This window comes from Oncorhynchus gorbuscha, linkage group LG23 (genome assembly GCF_021184085.1).
Source record: "Oncorhynchus gorbuscha isolate QuinsamMale2020 ecotype Even-year linkage group LG23, OgorEven_v1.0, whole genome shotgun sequence".
Taxonomy (NCBI): domain Eukaryota; kingdom Metazoa; phylum Chordata; class Actinopteri; order Salmoniformes; family Salmonidae; genus Oncorhynchus; species Oncorhynchus gorbuscha.
In genome coordinates, this window is record NC_060195.1 from 50,439,998 (window position 1) to 50,457,545 (window position 17,548).

The window sequence follows — 17,548 nt, forward strand, 5'->3', positions numbered from 1 at the left end:
TCTGTCTGGGTTGGTTATTGGCTCGCTGTGCAGGATCCTGGGCGTGAAGCATCTCAGACTATGCATATCTGGCTTTGTGAGTGACAGTGTTCTCTCTGTCCCTCTTATCCTGCCTTAACAGTCTCTGTTGTGGAACTGGGGTGTTTTACTGTATGATTTGTACTATGTCTGTCCGGGTTATTGGCAGCAGCTTCTCAGAGGGGTTGGGTTAAAAGAGGAAGACACATTTCAGTTGAAGGCATTCAGTTGAACATCTGACTAGATATCCCCCTTTCCCTTTCCTTTCTTCCTGGGGTCCGAACACATTAATGCACTTACATTACACATTAAAACACAAGATAAAACAGTACATGCTATGACATTATTACACCACTACATACAGAGCATTCAGGAATTATTCAGACCACTTGACTTTTTCCACATTTTGTTATCTTACAGATTTATTGTAAAATTGAATATTCATGCAAGCTACTCAATACTGCCCCCCAGTCACCAAGTAGTTAAGGACAGTATAACAAGATAAATGTACTCTGAAAGTAGACACGTACGACTTACCAGGGTTGCATCTAAATGTTGTAAATCTTATGTGATTAAGAATATTTTTGTGAAGATGAAATGTGATTTTAGCCATCTAACTGAGATAATTGTTTTTCATATAATCTTTTGCCAAGTCAGTAACCACGCCCACGTGAGCGCCGAAATTGTGGCAACGTGATGAAACCGCCCTCCAAGGTGAGTGCTTAAAATGACTCGCTGAAGAACTAACATATCAGACCAAAACATGCTGGGTTGCTACCGGTATGTAAAGTGGTCCTAGTTCTAACCCGAATAATCAACCATTGGGACCAGTCTACGTGCAGCGCGAGCTGAATACATAAAAAATGGTTTAACACTACAAAACCAGAAAATAGTGTGACCCTCTGGAACTCTCAAGCGAAGAGGATAGGGACTATACTGGAACATTCCGTCTGCAACTGTTTAAATACCGGTTGTCTTCTAAACTTGACCAAGGACAATCGCGTGGGTACTGCTGAAGGAACCAGTCTAACGAACACTCAGATACAAAGAAGTTTACTACAACTTGTAAGGATATTGTGACTTCTGGTGGACAACCAGAGACTTGCATCGAACTCACCATTGACAGATCGAGTGGTTTCAACAGACAGAGACAACAAAGACATACAAGCGTAAATATATTCACTACCTTTCAAAAGTTTGGCGTCTCTCAGAAATGTCCTTGTTTTCCATGAAAATATACATGAAATGAGTTGCAAAATTAATAGGAAATATAGTCAAGACGTAAATAATGATTTTTAATTTAAACAATAATTGTCCTCGTCAAAGAATCCTCCATTTGCAGCAATTACAGCCTTGCAGAAATTTGGCACTCTAGTTGTCAATTTGGTGAGGTAATCTGAAGAGATTTCACCCCATGCTTCCTGAACCACCTCCCACAAGTTTGATTGGCTTGATGGGCACTTCTTACGTAACATACGGTCTAGCTGCTTCCACAACAGCTCAATAAGGTTATAATCCAGTGAATGTGTCATGTTTGTCATTTATTATCATGTCTTGTCCCTGTGCTCCCCATGCTATTCGTTTCCCTCTGCTGGTCTTATTTGGTTCTTTCCCTCCTTCTATCCCTCTCTCTCCCCCTCCCTCTCTCACTCTCTCGCTCTCTCTTCTCTCTATCGTTCCGTTCCTGCTCCCAGCTGTTCCTATTCCCCTAATCATCATTTAGTCTTCCCACACCTGTTCCCGATCCTTTCCCCTGATTAGAGTCCCTATTTATTCCTTTGTGATCCGTTCCTGTCCCGTCGGTTCCTTGTTTTGTATTCACCATGCTGTGATTGTGTTTCGCCCTGTCCTGTCGTGTTTTTTGCCTTCATCAGATGCTGCGTGTGAGCAGGTGGCTCTATCAACTACGGCCTGCGCCTACCCGAAGCGACCTGCAGTCTGTGGCCGCTTCTCTAGTTATTCCCCTCTACAGACTAGAGGATTTTTGTTATTCCCTGTTTGGATTTAAATAAACTCTGTTTCTGTTAAGTCGCTTTTGGGTCCTCTTTCACCTGCATGACAGAAGGAACCGACCAAGGAATGGACCCAGCGACTTCAGACGCTCGTTACACTGCCGTCGAGATCCAAGGAGCCATGCTCGGCAGACACGAGCAGGAATTGTCTGCTGCTCGCCATGCCGTGGAGAACCTGGCCGCTCAGGTTTCCGACCTCTCTGGACAGTTCCAGAGTCTACGTCTCGTGCCACCTGTTACTTCCTGGCCTGCCGAGCCTCCAGAACCTAGGGTTAATAACCCACCTTGCTACTCCGGGCAGCCCACTGAGTGCCGCTCCTTTCTCACGCAGTGTGAGATTGTGTTCTCTCTCCAACCCAACACATACTCTAGAGAGAGAGCTCGGGTTGCTTACGTCATTTCACTCCTTACTGGCCGGGCTCGAGAATGGGGCACAGCTATCTGGGAGGCAAGGGCTGATTGCTCTAACAAATTCCAGAACTTTAAAGAGGAGATGATTCGGGTTTTTGACCGTTCAGTTTTTGGTGGGGAGGCTTCTAGGGCCCTGGCTTCCTTATGCCAAGGTGAACGGTCCATAACGGATTATTCCATTGAGTTTCGCACTCTTGCTGCCTCTAGTGAGTGGAACGAGCCGGCGCTGCTCGCTCGTTTTCTGGAGGGACTCCACGCAGTGGTTAAGGATGAGATTCTCTCCCGGGAGGTTCCTTCAGATGTGGACTCTTTGATTGCTCTCGCCATCCGCATAGAACGACGGGTAGATCTTCGTCACCGGGCTCGTGGAAGAGAGCTCGCATCAACGGTGTTTCCCTGCTCCGCATCGCAACCATCTCCCTCCTCTGGCTTTGAGACTGAGCCCATGCAGCTGGGAGGGATTCGCATCTCGAATAAGGAGAGGGAACGGAGGATCACCAACCGCCTGTGCCTCTATTGCGGAGTTGCTGGACATTTTGTTAATTCATGTCCAGTAAAAGCCAGAGCTCATCTGTAAGCGGAGGGCTACAGGTGAGCGCAACTACTCAAGTCTCTCCATCAAGGTCCTGTACTACTTTGTCGGTCCACCTACGCTGGACCGGTTCGGGTGCTACATGTAGTGCCTTGATAGACTCTGGGGCTGAGGGTTGTTTCATGGACGAAGCATGGGTTCGGAAACATGACATTCCTTTCAGAGAGTTAGATAAGCCTACGCCCATGTTCGCCTTAGATGGTAGTCATCTTCCCAGTATCAGATTTGAGACACTACCTTTAACCCTCACAGTATCTGGTAACCACAGTGAGACTATTTCTTTTTTGATTTTCCGTTCACCGTTTACACCTGTTGTTTTGGGTCATCCCTGGCTAGTATGTCATAATCCTTCTATTAATTGGTCTAGTAATTCTATCCTATCCTGGAACGTTTCTTGTCATGTGAAGTGTTTAATGTCTGCCATCCCTCCCGTTTCTTCTGTCCCTACTTCTCAGGAGGAACCTGGCGATTTGACAGGAGTGCCGGAGGAATATCATGATCTGCGCACGGTCTTCAGTCGGTCCCGAGCCAACTCCCTTCCTCCTCACCGGTCGTATGATTGTAGTATTGATCTCCTTCCGGGGACCACTCCTCCTCGAGGTAGACTATACTCTCTGTCGGCTCCCGAACGTAAGGCTCTCGAGGATTATTTGTCTGTGTCTCTTGACGCCGGTACCATAGTGCCTTCTTCTTCTCCGGCCGGGGCGGGGTTCTTTTTGTTAAGAAGAAGGATGGTACTCTGCGCCCCTGCGTGGATTATCGAGGGCTGAATGACATAACGGTTAAGAATCGTTATCCGCTTCCCCTTATGTCATCAGCCTTCGAGATTCTGCAGGGAGCCAGGTGCTTTACTAAGTTGGACCTTCGTAACGCTTACCATCTCGTGCGCATCAGAGAGGGGGACGAGTGGAAAACGGCGTTTAACACTCCGTTAGGGCATTTTGAGTACCGGGTTCTGCCGTTCGGTCTCGCCAATGCGCCAGCTGTTTTTCAGGCATTAGTTAATGATGTTCTGAGAGACATGCTGAACATTTTTGTTTTTGTCTATCTTGACGATATCCTGATTTTTTCTCCGTCACTCGAGATTCATGTTCAGCACGTTCGACGTGTTCTACAGCGCCTTTTAGAGAATTGTCTCTATGTAAAGGCTGAGAAGTGCTCTTTTCATGTCTCCTCCGTTACTTTTCTCGGTTCCGTTATTTCCGCTGAAGGCATTCAGATGGATTCCGCTAAGGTCCAAGCTGTCAGTGATTGGCCCGTTCCAAGGTCACGTGTCGAGTTGCAGCGCTTTTTAGGTTTCGCTAATTTCTATCGGCGTTTCATTCGTAATTTCGGTCAAGTTGCTGCCCCTCTCACAGCTCTTACTTCTGTCAAGACGTGTTTTAAGTGGTCCGGTTCCGCCCAGGGAGCTTTTGATCTTCTAAAAGAACGTTTTACGTCCGCTCCTATCCTCGTTACTCCTGACGTCACTAGACAATTCATTGTCGAGGTTGACGCTTCAGAGGTAGGCGTGGGAGCCATTCTATCCCAGCGCTTCCAGTCTGACGATAAGGTTCATCCTTGCGCTTATTTTTCTCATCGCCTGTCGCCATCTGAGCGCAACTATGATGTGGGTAACCGTGAACTGCTCGCCATCCGCTTAGCCCTAGGCGAATGGCGACAGTGGTTGGAGGGGGCGACCGTTCCTTTTGTCGTTTGGACAGACCATAAGAACCTTGAGTACATCCGTTCTGCCAAACGACTTAATGCCCGTCAAGCTCGTTGGGCGTTGTTTTTCGCTCGTTTCGAGTTTGTGATTTCTTACCGTCCGGGTAGCAAGAACACCAAGCCTGATGCCTTATCCCGTCTGTTTAGTTCTTCTGTGGCTTCTACTGATCCCGAGGGGATTCTTCCTTATGGGCGTGTTGTCGGGTTAACAGTCTGGGGAATTGAAAGACAGGTTAAGCAAGCACTCACGCACACTGCGTCGCGCGCGCTTGTCCTAGTAACCTCCTTTTCGTTCCTGTTTCCACTCGTCTGGCTGTTCTTCAGTGGGCTCACTCTGCCAAGTTAGCTGGTCATCCCGGTGTTCGAGGCACTCTTGCGTCTATTCGCCAGCGCTTTTGGTGGCCGACTCAGGAGCGTGACACGCGCCGTTTCGTGGCTGCTTGTTCGGACTGCGCGCAGACTAAGTCGGGTAACTCTCCTCCTGCCGGTCGTCTCAGACCGCTCCCCATTCCTTCTCGACCATGGTCTCACATTGCCTTAGACTTCATTACCGGTCTGCCTTTGTCTGCGGGGAAGACTGTGATTCTGACGGTTGTCGATAGGTTCTCTAAGGCGGCACATTTCATTCCCCTCGCTAAACTTCCTTCCGCTAAGGAGACGGCACAAATCATTATTGAGAATGTATTCAGAATTCATGGCCTCCCGTTAGACGCCGTTTCAGACAGAGGCCCGCAATTCACGTCACAGTTTTGGAGGGAGTTCTGTCGTTTGATTGGTGCGTCCGTCAGTCTCTCTTCCGGGTTTCATCCCCAGTCTAACGGTCAAGCAGAGAGGGCCAATCAGACGATTGGTCGCATACTACGCAGCCTTTCTTTCAGAAACCCTGCGTCTTGGGCAGAACAGCTCCCCTGGGCAGAATACGCTCACAATTCGCTTCCTTCGTCTGCTACCGGGTTATCTCCGTTTCAGAGTAGTCTGGGTTACCAGCCTCCTCTGTTCTCATCCCAGCTTGCCGAGTCCAGCGTTCCCTCCGCTCAAGCGTTTGTCCAACGTTGTGAGCGCACCTGGAGGAGGGTGAGGTCTGCACTTTGCCGTTACAGGGCACAGACGGTGAGAGCCGCCAATAAACGCAGGATTAAGAGTCCAAGGTATTGTTGCGGCCAGAGAGTGTGGCTTTCCACTCGCAACCTTCCTCTTACGACAGCTTCTCGTAAGTTGACTCCGCGGTTCATTGGTCCGTTCCGTGTCTCCCAGGTCGTCAATCCTGTCGCTGTGCGACTGCTTCTTCCGCGACATCTTCGTCGCATCCATCCTGTCTTCCATGTCTCCTGTGTTAAGCCCTTTCTTCGCACCCCCGTTCGTCTTCCCTCCCCCTCCCGTCCTTGTCGAGAGCGCACCTATTTACAAGGTACATAAGATCATGGACATGCGTTCTCGGGGACGGGGTCACCAATACCTAGTGGATTGGGAGGGTTACGGTCCTGAGGAGAGGAGTTGGGTTCCGTCTCGGGACGTGCTGGACCGTTCACTCATCGATGATTTCCTCCGTTGCCGCCAGGATTCCTCCTCGAGTGCGCCAGGAGGCGCTCGGTGAGTGGGGGGTACTGTCATGTTTGTCATTTATTATCATGTCTTGTCCCTGTGCTCCCCATGCTATTCGTTTCCCTCTGCTGGTCTTATTTGGTTCTTTCCCTCCTTCTATCCCTCTCTCTCCCCTCCCTCTCTCACTCTCTCGCTCTCTCTTCTCTCTATCGTTCCGTTCCTGCTCCCAGCTGTTCCTATTCCCCTAATCATCATTTAGTCTTCCCACACCTGTTCCCGATCCTTTCCCCTGATTAGAGTCCCTATTTATTCCTTTGTGATCCGTTCCTGTCCCGTCGGTTCCTTGTTTTGTATTCACCATGCTGTGATTGTGTTTCGCCCTGTCCTGTCGTGTTTTTTGCCTTCATCAGATGCTGCGTGTGAGCAGGTGGCTCTATCAACTACGGCCTGCGCCTACCCGAAGCGACCTGCAGTCTGTGGCCGCTTCTCTAGTTATTCCCCTCTACAGACTAGAGGATTTTTGTTATTCCCTGTTTGGATTTAAATAAACTCTGTTTCTGTTAAGTCGCTTTTGGGTCCTCTTTCACCTGCATGACAGAATGTGCTAGCCATTCCATTATAGACAGAATACCAGCTGACTGCTTCTTCCCTAAAATAGTTATTGCATAGTTTAGACCTGTGCTTTGGGTCATTGTCCTGTTGTAGGAGGAAATTGGCTCCAATTAAGTGCCGTCCACAGGGTATGACATGGCGTTGCAAAATTAAGTGATAGCCTTCCTTCTTCAAGATCCCTTTACCCTGTACAAATCTCCCACTTTACCACCACCAAAGCACCCCCAGACCATCACATTGCCTCCACCATGCTTGACAGATGGCATCAAGCAATCCTCCAGCATCTTTTTATTTTTTCTGCGTATCACGAATGTTCTTCTTTGTGAGCACCTTTGTGAGCACCTAGATTTATCTGTCCATAAAAAAATTCCAATCTTCCTCTGTCTTGTGTCTGTGTTCTTTTGCCCATCTTAATCTTACATTTTTATTGGCCAGTCTGGGATGTGGCTTATTATTTTTAACTCTGCCTAGAAGGCCAGCATCTCGGAGTCGCCTCTTCGCCATTGAGACTGGTGTTTTGCGGGTACTATTTAATGAACCTGCCAGTTGAGGACTTGTGGGGCATATGTTTCTCAAAGTAGACACTCTAATGTACTTGTCCTCTTGCTCAGTTGTGCACCGGGGCCTCCCACTCCTATTTCTATTCTGGTTAGAGACAGTTTGCGCTGTTCTGTGAAGGGAGTAGTATACATCGTTGTACAAGGTCTTCAGTTTCTTGGCAATTTATCACAGGAAATAGCCTTAATTTCTCAGAAACAGAATAGACTGATGAGCTTCAGAAGAAAGTCTGTTTCTGGCCACTTAGAGCCTGTAAACGAACCCACAAATGCTGATGCTCCAGATACTCTATAGAAGGCCAGTTTTATTTCTTCTTTAATTAGGACAACAGTTTTCAGATTTGCTAAATGGTTTTGTAATGATCAATTAGCCTTTTAAAATGATTAACTTGGATTAGCTAACACAATGTGCCAAAGGAGTAATGGTTGCTTATAATCCAATCAAATCTACTTGTAAAGCCCTTCTTACATCAGCTGATATCTCAAAGTGCTGTATATAAACCCAGCCTAAAACCCCAAACAGCAAGCAATGCAGGTGTAGAAGCAAAGTGGCTTAGAAAAACTCCCTAGAAAGGCCAGAACCAAGGAAGAAACCTAGAGAGGAACCAGGCTATGATGGGTGGCCAGTCCTCTTCTGGCTGTGCCTGGTGGAGATTATAACAGAACATGGCCAAGATGTTCAAAGGTTCATAGATAACCAACAGGGTCAAATAATAATAATCACAGTGGTTGTCGAGGGTGCAACAGGTCAGCACCTCAGGAGTAAATGTCAGTTGGCTTTTCGTAGCCGATCACATTGGCTGGGTATCTATACTGCAGTCTCTAGAGAGTTGAAAACAGCAGGTCTGGGACAGGTAGCACGTCCGGTGAACAGGTCAAGGTTCCATAGCCACAGGCAGAACAGTTGAAACTGGAGCAGCAGCACGGCCAGGTGGACTGGGGACAGCAAGGAGTCATCAGGCCATGTAGTCCTGAGGCATGGTCCTAGGTCTCAGGTCCTTAGAGAGAGAGAAATACTCCAGATATAACAGACTGACCCTAGCCCCCCGACACAAACTACTGGAGGCTGAGACAGGAAGGGTTAGGAGACAATATGGCCCCATCCGACGATGCCCTGGGACAGGGCCAAACAGGCAGGATATAACCCCACCCACTTTGCCAAGCACAGCCCCCACACCACTATCTTCAACCACCAACCTACCATCCTGAGACAAGGCCGAGTATAGCCCACAAAGATCTCCGCCACCGCACAATCCAAGGGGTTGTGACTCAACCCACTCAAGTGATGCACCCCTCCTAGGGACGGCATGGAAGAGCACCAGTAAGCCAGTTACTCAGCCCCCATAATAAGGTTAGAGGCAGAGAATCCCAGTGGAGAGAGGGTTTACTGCTAACCTACAAAGCATTACATGGGCTTGCTCCTACCTATCTTATCAGAGACAGGTATCATATCAGAGACAGCAAGGGCGATTCATTTTTCCAGTGCCTTTCTATTCACCTTCACACTCCTGGGTCAGACTACACTCAATCATAGGACCTACTGAAGAGTTCCTCAATAAAGACTTAAAGGTTGAGTCCGAGTCTGCGTCTCTCACAATGGGTAGGCAGACCATTTCATAAAAATGGAGCTCTATAGGAGAAAACCCTGCCTCCAGCTGTTTGCTTAGGTATTCTAGGGACAATAAGGAGGCCTGCATCTTGTGAACGTAGTGTAAGTGTAGGTATGTACTGCAGGACCAAATCAGAAAGATAGGTAGGAGCAAGCCATTGTAATGCTTTGTACGTTAGCAGTAAAACCTTGAAATCAGCCCTTGCCTTAACAGGAAGCCAGTGTTGAGAGGCCAGCACTGGAGTAATATGATCACATTTTTTGGTTCTAGTCAGGATTCTAGCAGCTGTGTTTAGCACTAACTGAAGTTTATGTAGTGATTTATCAGGGTAGCCGGAAAGTAGATCATTGCAGTAGTCTAACCTAGAAGTGACAAAAGCATTTTCTGCATAATTTTTGGACAGATAGTTTCTGATGTTTGCAATGTTACGTAGATGAAAAAAGCTGTCCTTGAAACAGTCTTGATATGTTAGTCAAAAGAGAGATCAGGGTCCAGAGTAATGCCGAGGTCCTTCACAGTTTCATTTGAGACAACGGTACAACCATTAAGATTAATTGTCAGATTTAAAAGAATATCTCTTTGTTTCTTGGGACCTAGAACAAGCATCTCTGTTTTGTTCGAGTTTAAAAGTAGAACGTTTGCAGCCATTCACTTCCTTAAGTCTGAAACACAGGCTTCCAGCGAGGACAATTTTGGGGCTTCACCATGTTTCATCGAAATGTACAGCTGTGTGTCATCCGCATAGCAGTGAAAGTTAAGATTATGTTTCCGAATGACATCACCAAGAGGTAAAATATATAGTGAAAACAATAGTGGTCCCAAAACAGAACCTTGAGGAACACCGAAATTTACAGTTGATTTGACAAACCATCCACAGAGACAAACTGATATCTTTCCGACAGATAAGATCTAAACCATGCCAGAACTTGTCCGTGTAGACCAATTTGGATTTCCAATCTCTCCAAAAGAATATAGTGATCGATGGTATCAAAAGCAGCACTAAAGTGTAGGAGCACGAGGACAGATGCCATTAAAAGGTCATTTACCACCTACACAAGTGCAGTCTCAGTGCTATGAGGGGGTCTAAAACCAGACAGAAGCGTTTCGTATACATTGTTTGTCTTCAGGAAGGCAGTGACAGCTTTTTCTAAAAATCTTTGAGAGGAATGGGAGATTCGATATTGGGCCTCTGTACGCATATGTAGATATTCCATAAAATATCTGCCATTTCCAGTTACAGTAGTCATTTACAATATTAACAATGTCTACACTGTATTTCTGATCATTTTATGTTATTAAAGGACAAAAAATAGCTTTTCTTTCAAAATCAAGGACATTTCTAAGTGACCTCAAACTTTTGAACGGTAGTGTACATTGCATTTCTTTTCGAATGAGTGGTCATTCTTGTGCGAAGTATTCACATTCCCATGATCATAGTTTTTCAACTGTATGTATGATGGGTCCCCTTATGTCTTTCCCAAAACCTTTGTCTGTCCCCACCCCCTCTCCATTGTGTAACTATCCGCCATATTGGGTTAGTCCACTAGGGACTTTTCATTTCATTATGTTAATAATCAATTCAGCCTATACTGTGTGTTTATGTATTTCTGTGTGATTATTTAGTGAGTATGTAAATAGATAATTAAGCCATTTTGTGTATTACTGATTTATACGTTAGGTTAGTGTTCGTGCAGATATCCAAGAATTGTGCGACGTTCAGAATGAGACTGATGAGGTAATGATTAATAATTGACTGTGATTGATGTAAGAAATTTGTATCTTTAGAGTTTAAGTTGGGAGATAGTAACTTGTTAAATAACTCTTCCTGTAGTGCCCCAAGATTGCTACTGAGTTAATTGTTACATGATTAATTTAATCACATAATAATTAAACATAGTTCATTGATTTGATAAAATAACAGTCAACACATTAATGATATTCACATCATCATCTCCTATGCAGTTCCTTATAAACTCACTTACCGAATCAGCGTATAAATTGATATTATTCTCTGAGGCTACCCGGAACATTTTTTTTTAATAGTTTATTTTTATTTAACCTTTATTTAACTAGGCAAGTCAGTTAAGAACGAATTCTTATTTACAATGATGGCCTCGAAACAGTGGGTTAACTGCAGCATTGAAGATCCCCCAAGACCACAATGGCCTCCATCATTCTGAATTGGAAGAAGTTTGAAACCACCAAGACTCTTCCTTGAGCTGGCCGCCTAGCCAAATTGAGCAATCGGGAGAAGGGCCTTGGTCAGGGAGGTCCAGAGATCCTCTGTGGAGATGGGAGAACCTTCCAGGAGGACAACTATCTCTGCAGCACTCCACCAATCAGATTTCCTGGTCTGATGAAACCAAGATTAAACACTTGGGCCTGAATGCCAAGCGTCACGACCACCAACCTGGCACCATCCCTATTGTAAAGCATGGTGATGGCAGCATCATGCTGCGGGGATGTTTTTCAGTGGCAGGGACTGGGAGACTAGTTAGGATCGGGGAAAAGATTAACAGAGCAAAGTACAGAGAGATCCTTGATGAAAACCTGCTCCAGAGTGCTCAGGACCTCAGACTGGGGCAAAGGTTCACCTTCCAACAGGACAACAACCCTAAGCATACAGCCAAGACAACACAGGAGTGGCTTTAGGACAAGTTTCTGAATATCCTTGAGTAGCCCAGCCAGAGCCCGGAATTGAAGCCGATCAAACATCTCTGGAGAGACCTGAAAGTAGCGACGCTCCCCATCCAACCTGACAGAGCTTGAGAGGATCTGCAGGGAAGAATGGGAGAAACTCCCTGAATACAGGTGTGTCGAGCTAGTGTCATACCCAAGAAGACTCATGGCTGTAATCGGTGCCAAAGGTGCTTCAACAAAGTACTGAGTAAAGCGTCTGAATACTTAGGTATATATGTTATTTCCGGGGATATTTTTTTTATATATTTGCAAACATTTCTACGAATAATTTTTGCTTTGTCGTTATGGGGTATTGTGTGTTGATTAATGAGGGGGAAAAAACGATTTAATCAATTTTAGAATAAGGTTGTAACGTACATTTTTTGGAGAAAAGGTCAAGGGGTCTGAATACTTTCAGAATGCACTGTATCTACAATAAAAACATGTATAATACCATCATCCAAAGTTATTTCAAATGATGTGTGTGTAGAGTGCTATAGCGTTTGTGTGTGTATATGTGTGTGTGTGTACCTGTGTGTGTCTCTTCACAGTCCACGCCAGAAGGTGTCTTTTTATCTGATGTATTTATCTGGTTCTACTGCTTGCATCAGTTACCTGATGTGGAATAGAGTTCCATGTAGTCATGGCTATATGTAGTACTGTGTGCCTCCCATAGTCTGTTCTGGACTTGGGAATTGTGAAGAGACCTCTGGTGGCATGTCTTGTGGGGTATGCAGGGGTGTCCGAGCTGTGTGCTAGTAGTTTAAACAGACAGCTCGGTGCATTCATCTTGTCAACACTTCTTTAAAAAACAAGTAGTGATGAAGTCAATCTCTTCACTTTGAGCCATGAGAGATTGACATGCATACTATTAATGTTTGCTCCCCATGTACATTAAAGGGCCAGCCATACTGCCCTGTTCTGAGCCAATTGTAAAGTCCTTCTTTGTGGCACCTGACCACACCTGAACAGTAGTCCAGATGCGACAAAACAAGGGCCTGTAGGACTGCCTTGTTGATAATGTTGTTAAGAAGGCAGAGCAGCGCTTTATGTCAACATGTTTTGACCATGTCAGTTTACAATCCAGGGTTACTCCAAGCAGTTTAGTCACCTCAACTTGCGCAATTTACACATTATTCATTACCAAATTTAGTTGAGGTTCACGGTTTACTTAATGATACAATGCTTTTAGTTTTTGAAATGTTTAGGAATAACTTATTCCTTTCCACCCATTCTGAAACCAGCTGCACCTCTTTGTTAACATATTCATATTCATAATCTCTTATTTAGAATGCTTATTTAGAACAGGCCAGTTTCGAATGACGCCACACTTTTTTCAGAAACTATTTACACAAACTCCTTACAAAGTTATGTCCAGAATGCGAGCAGTTTATTTTTGGATGCAATGTTCAGACATTTACAGAAGTAACTACAGCATAAAACAATCATCCAAACCGGAAAAATGTAGGCACCATTTGTCCTAGCGCCAACTGAGGAAAGATTGACATAACACAAGCGGTCATCTTTTCTAACTCTTGGCTGACATAAACTACAATATGAATTAGCTAATAGCAATTAGTATGTATAATTAATTACATCACAGGTGAGCTCACCATTTATCAAAATAATTGAGTAAAACACTTTCTAGAAATCAAAAGTAATCCGATGCTAGGTAGTTTGTGCGCCCCGCCATGTTTTTCTCTCGCATAAACCAAAGATAATAAGACGAGACAAGATGAGTTTGGTCTGATTATAGTATCCATGTTGAAGGGGGGTGTGTCATCTACCATCGTTCACATCCCACCATTCACTTCCTGAAGTTCTCGAAAAATAAGTAACCCTTACTCACCTCGGTTTGTTATAACATTTTTGGTCCGACAGACGATTATGTGAAACTCAAAATGCATTGTATGTCAACAAACATGGCTCCACACATAGCTGGAATTAGCTTAGCTCGTCATAATCAGTACAACCTTCTAAAAAGTATTTTACATACATAATAGGTGTCCATTACAATCTATGCAATAACCAGAATGCATTATTTGTCACCAGTACTTTAAAACGTGAACAAAACTGTAAATATATTTGGAACAGTGAGTGCATTCTGACGTCAAGTGCATAAAACAACTCACGCTGGTGCGACCGTTAGAGATATTTGGAACTCACGTACGAAAAGGTTAACCTTTTTTACAGTGATTTTCTTCATGTCTGCATGAGTATTTGTACCTGGAATAAGCAATTTCATAAAGGTGTCACGTGAGGTGTCTGGTTGCTCCTAATTACACAGCACAGACCAACAAATATTTTTTACATCAGCAACATAGGAATCAATACAAAACGTATTGTATTACCTATCACACACTCTATTAGGTCCAACCTTTGGAACTTTGGTTTTCCTAGATATGGCTACTGTATTGTGATCACCACATCTGATGGATTTGTATACTGCTTTAAAGCACAATTCTGCAGCATCTGTAAAGGTGTGATCAATACATGTTGATTATATAATTACTGTGCTGTTTGTAACTACCCTGGTAGGTTGACTGATAACCTGAACCAGGTTGCAGGCATTGGTTACAGTTTGAAGCTTTTTCTTGAGTTGGCAGCTTGATGAAAACAAGTCAATATTTAAATCATCCAGAAAATATACCACTGTTGATATCACATACTGACTGTTAGCACTTGGTGGTCTATAGCAGCTTCCCACAGGGCTCTCTCTGTTTCTCCCATCTAAGCAGACTCGCTGTTCCGCAGCTTGGGCCTGGGGGCAGTGGTGACTCGGTATATAACTTGTTGAGTGACAATACTCTCCCTGTCTGGCCTCCATCCAGCAGACTCCCTGTTCAGGGGCCTTGGACTCAGGCCTGTGGGTGGCCAGGGTTATGTTAATAAGATGTGTGTCACTTACTCTTTCTCTGTAACTCATTGAGTGACAGTACTCTCTCTCTCTGTCCGGCCTCCATCCAGCAGACTCCCTGTTCAGCGGCCTAGGGTTGGGGCCTGTGGTGGGCCTGGGCCTGGTCGGCGTCCTCCTGGTCCTCGTAGTGGTGGACGTCAGCTGCTACTTCCTGCGCCAGTGTGGCCTGCTCATGTGTATCACGCGCAAGCTCTGCAGCAAGAAGACGACCACCAGCGGCAAGAGCAAGGAGATGGAGGAGGGCAAGGCCGCCTACCTGTGAGTGGACCTTTGAATTGTGAAGACTGACCTTGTGTCATAGAATGTGTGATATGACATTATCACGCAGTTATTCGCAAGTGATTGTTCACCTGCTCACTCAGTCATTTGCTTACTCACTCACCCCCTCGCTCCCTCACTCACTCAGAGTGTATCTCAATTCTTTCTACTCCCTTTTCCCTCATTACCCTTCTGATCTGGAAGAATTGGATAGGTGAAAGTTAATCCTCCATTTTGTTTCTGACATATTTATTTTCACCTGTCCAAACTTTACATATAATTGCAGATGATGGAAAGTAAGCCAATTTAGACTATTTAGACACACACAAAGGCAGTTTATATCTCACCCGGACACTCCCCACTGTCAAAATATGTAAATCACTCATTCAATCATTTAATGCTCACACTTCATTCTGCAGAAATATACTTGGCACAGTTTGTCTTTTCATATGAACTTGTATGTGGTATGTTTGGTGTGTATGCACGCTCGTGTTGGTGTTTGCACGTTCGTGCATGTGTGTCAAATCTAATCAAATTGTATTAGTCACATGCGCCGAATACAACAGGTGTTGGTTGACCTTACAGTGAAATGCTCACTTACCTAACCAACAATGTAGTTAAAAAAATATACGGATAACAATAAGACATAAAAGTAAGAAGTAATTAAAGAGCAGCAGTAAAATAACAACAGTGAGACTATATACAGAGGAGTACTAATACAGAGTCAACGTGCGGGGGCACCGGTTAGTTGAGGTAGTATGTTACATGTAGATAGTTATTTAAGTGACTATACATAGATGACATCCAGAGAGTAGCAGGTGTGTAAAGAAGGGGGGGGGTTGAATGTAAATAGTCTGGGTAGCCATTTTACTAGATGTTCATGAGTCTTATGGCTTGGGAGTAGAAGCTGTTAAGAATTCTCTTGGACCTAGACTTGGCTCTCCGGTACCGCTTGCCGTGCAGTAGCAGAGAGAACAGTCTATGACTAGGGTGGCTGGAGTCTTTGACAATTTTAAGGGCTGTCCTCTGACACCACCTGGTATAGAGGTCCTGGATGGCAGGAAGCTTGGCCCCAGTGATGTACTGGACCGTTCACACTACCATCTGTAGTGCCTTGCGGTCAGAGGCCAAGCAGTCGCCATACCAGGCAGTGATGCAACAATTCAGGATGCTCTCAATTGTGCATCTGTAGAACCTTTTGAGGATCTGAGGACCCATGCCAAATCTTTTCAGTCTCCTGAGAGGGATTGCGTTTTGTCGTGCCCTCTTCACGGCTGTCCTGGTGTGCTTGGATCATGTTAGTTTGTTGGTGATGTGGACACCAAGGAACTTGAAGCTCTCAACCTGCTCCACTGCAGCCTCGTCGATGAGAATGGGGGTGTGCTCGGTCCTCTTTTTTCTGTAGTCCCCAATCATCTCCTTTATCTTGATCACATTGAGGGAGAGGTTGTTGTCCTGGCACCACACGACCAGGTCTCTGACCTCCTCCCTATAAGCTGTCTCATCCATGTTGGTGATCTGGCCTACCACTGTTGTGTTATCGTCAAATTTAATGATGGTGTTGGAGTCATGCCTGGTCGTGCAGTCATGAGTGAACAGGGAGGACACAAGAGGGGACTGAGCGAACACCCCTGAGGGGCCCCTATGTTGAGGATCAGCGTAACAGATGAGTTATTACCTACCCTTACCACCTGGGGGCGGCCCGTCAGGAAGTCCAGGATCCAGTTGCAGAGGGAGGTGTTTAGTCCCAGGGTCCTTAGCTTATTGATGAGCTTTGAGGGCACTATGACATTGACCTCTGAGCTGTAGTCAATGACTAGTAATCTCACATACTAAGTGATCCTTTTGTCCAGGTGGGAAAGGTGCAGTGTGGAGAGCAATAGAGATTGCATCATCTGTGGATCTGTTGCGGAATGCAAATTGGAGTGGGTCTATGGTTTCTGGGATAATGGTGTTGATGCGAGCCATGACCAGCCTTTCAAAGCACTTCATGGCTACAGACATGAGTGCTTACAGGTCGGTAGTCATTTAGGCAGGTTACCTTAGTGTTTTGGGGCACAGGCACTAAGAGCGTCTGCTAAATGACTTAAATGTAATGTAATGTGGTCTGCTTAAAACATGTTGATATTACAGACTCGGATAAGGAGAGGTTGACAACGAAGACACTTGCCAGTTGGTCACTGCATGCTCGCAGTACACGTCCTCGTAATCTGTCTGGCCCTGCGGCCTTGTGAATGTTGACCTGCAGAGAGCGTGATCACACTGTTTACTGGAATAGCTGGTGCTCTCATGCATGTTTCAGTGTTATTTGCCTCATGGCGAGCATAGAAGTAGTTTAGCTTGTCTGGTAGGTTTGTTTCACTGGGCAGCCCTCGGCTGTACTTCTTTCCTAGTCTGTAATGGTTTGCAAGCCCTGCCACATCCGACGAGCGTCAGAGCCGGTGTAGTACAATTCAATCTTACTCCTGGATTGACACTTTGCCTGTTTCATTGTTCGTCGGATGGCATAGCGGGATTTCTTATAAGCTTCCGGGTTAGAGTCCCGGTCCTTGAAAGCGGCAGCTCTAGCCTTTAGCTCAGTGCGGATGCTGCCTGTATTCCAATCCTTCTGGTTGGGGTATATACGTACAGTT

General features: G+C 45.4%; 1 protein-coding gene across 3 annotated transcripts in view; it reads left to right on the forward strand.

The window, feature by feature from the left end:
• The window catches only part of LOC124011314 (neural cell adhesion molecule 2-like), a 457,182-nt gene that overhangs the window by 427,178 nt on the left and 12,456 nt on the right, over positions 1 to 17,548 (forward strand). For 2 of the 3 annotated variants that reach the window (XM_046324554.1, XM_046324556.1), the window contains exon 15: positions 14,708 to 14,915. In XM_046324554.1, the coding sequence (XP_046180510.1) occupies positions 14,708 to 14,915 (208 nt within the window). The remainder of the gene's footprint in view (positions 1 to 14,707; positions 14,916 to 17,548) is intronic. The other variant, XM_046324555.1, reaches the window with a different exon arrangement.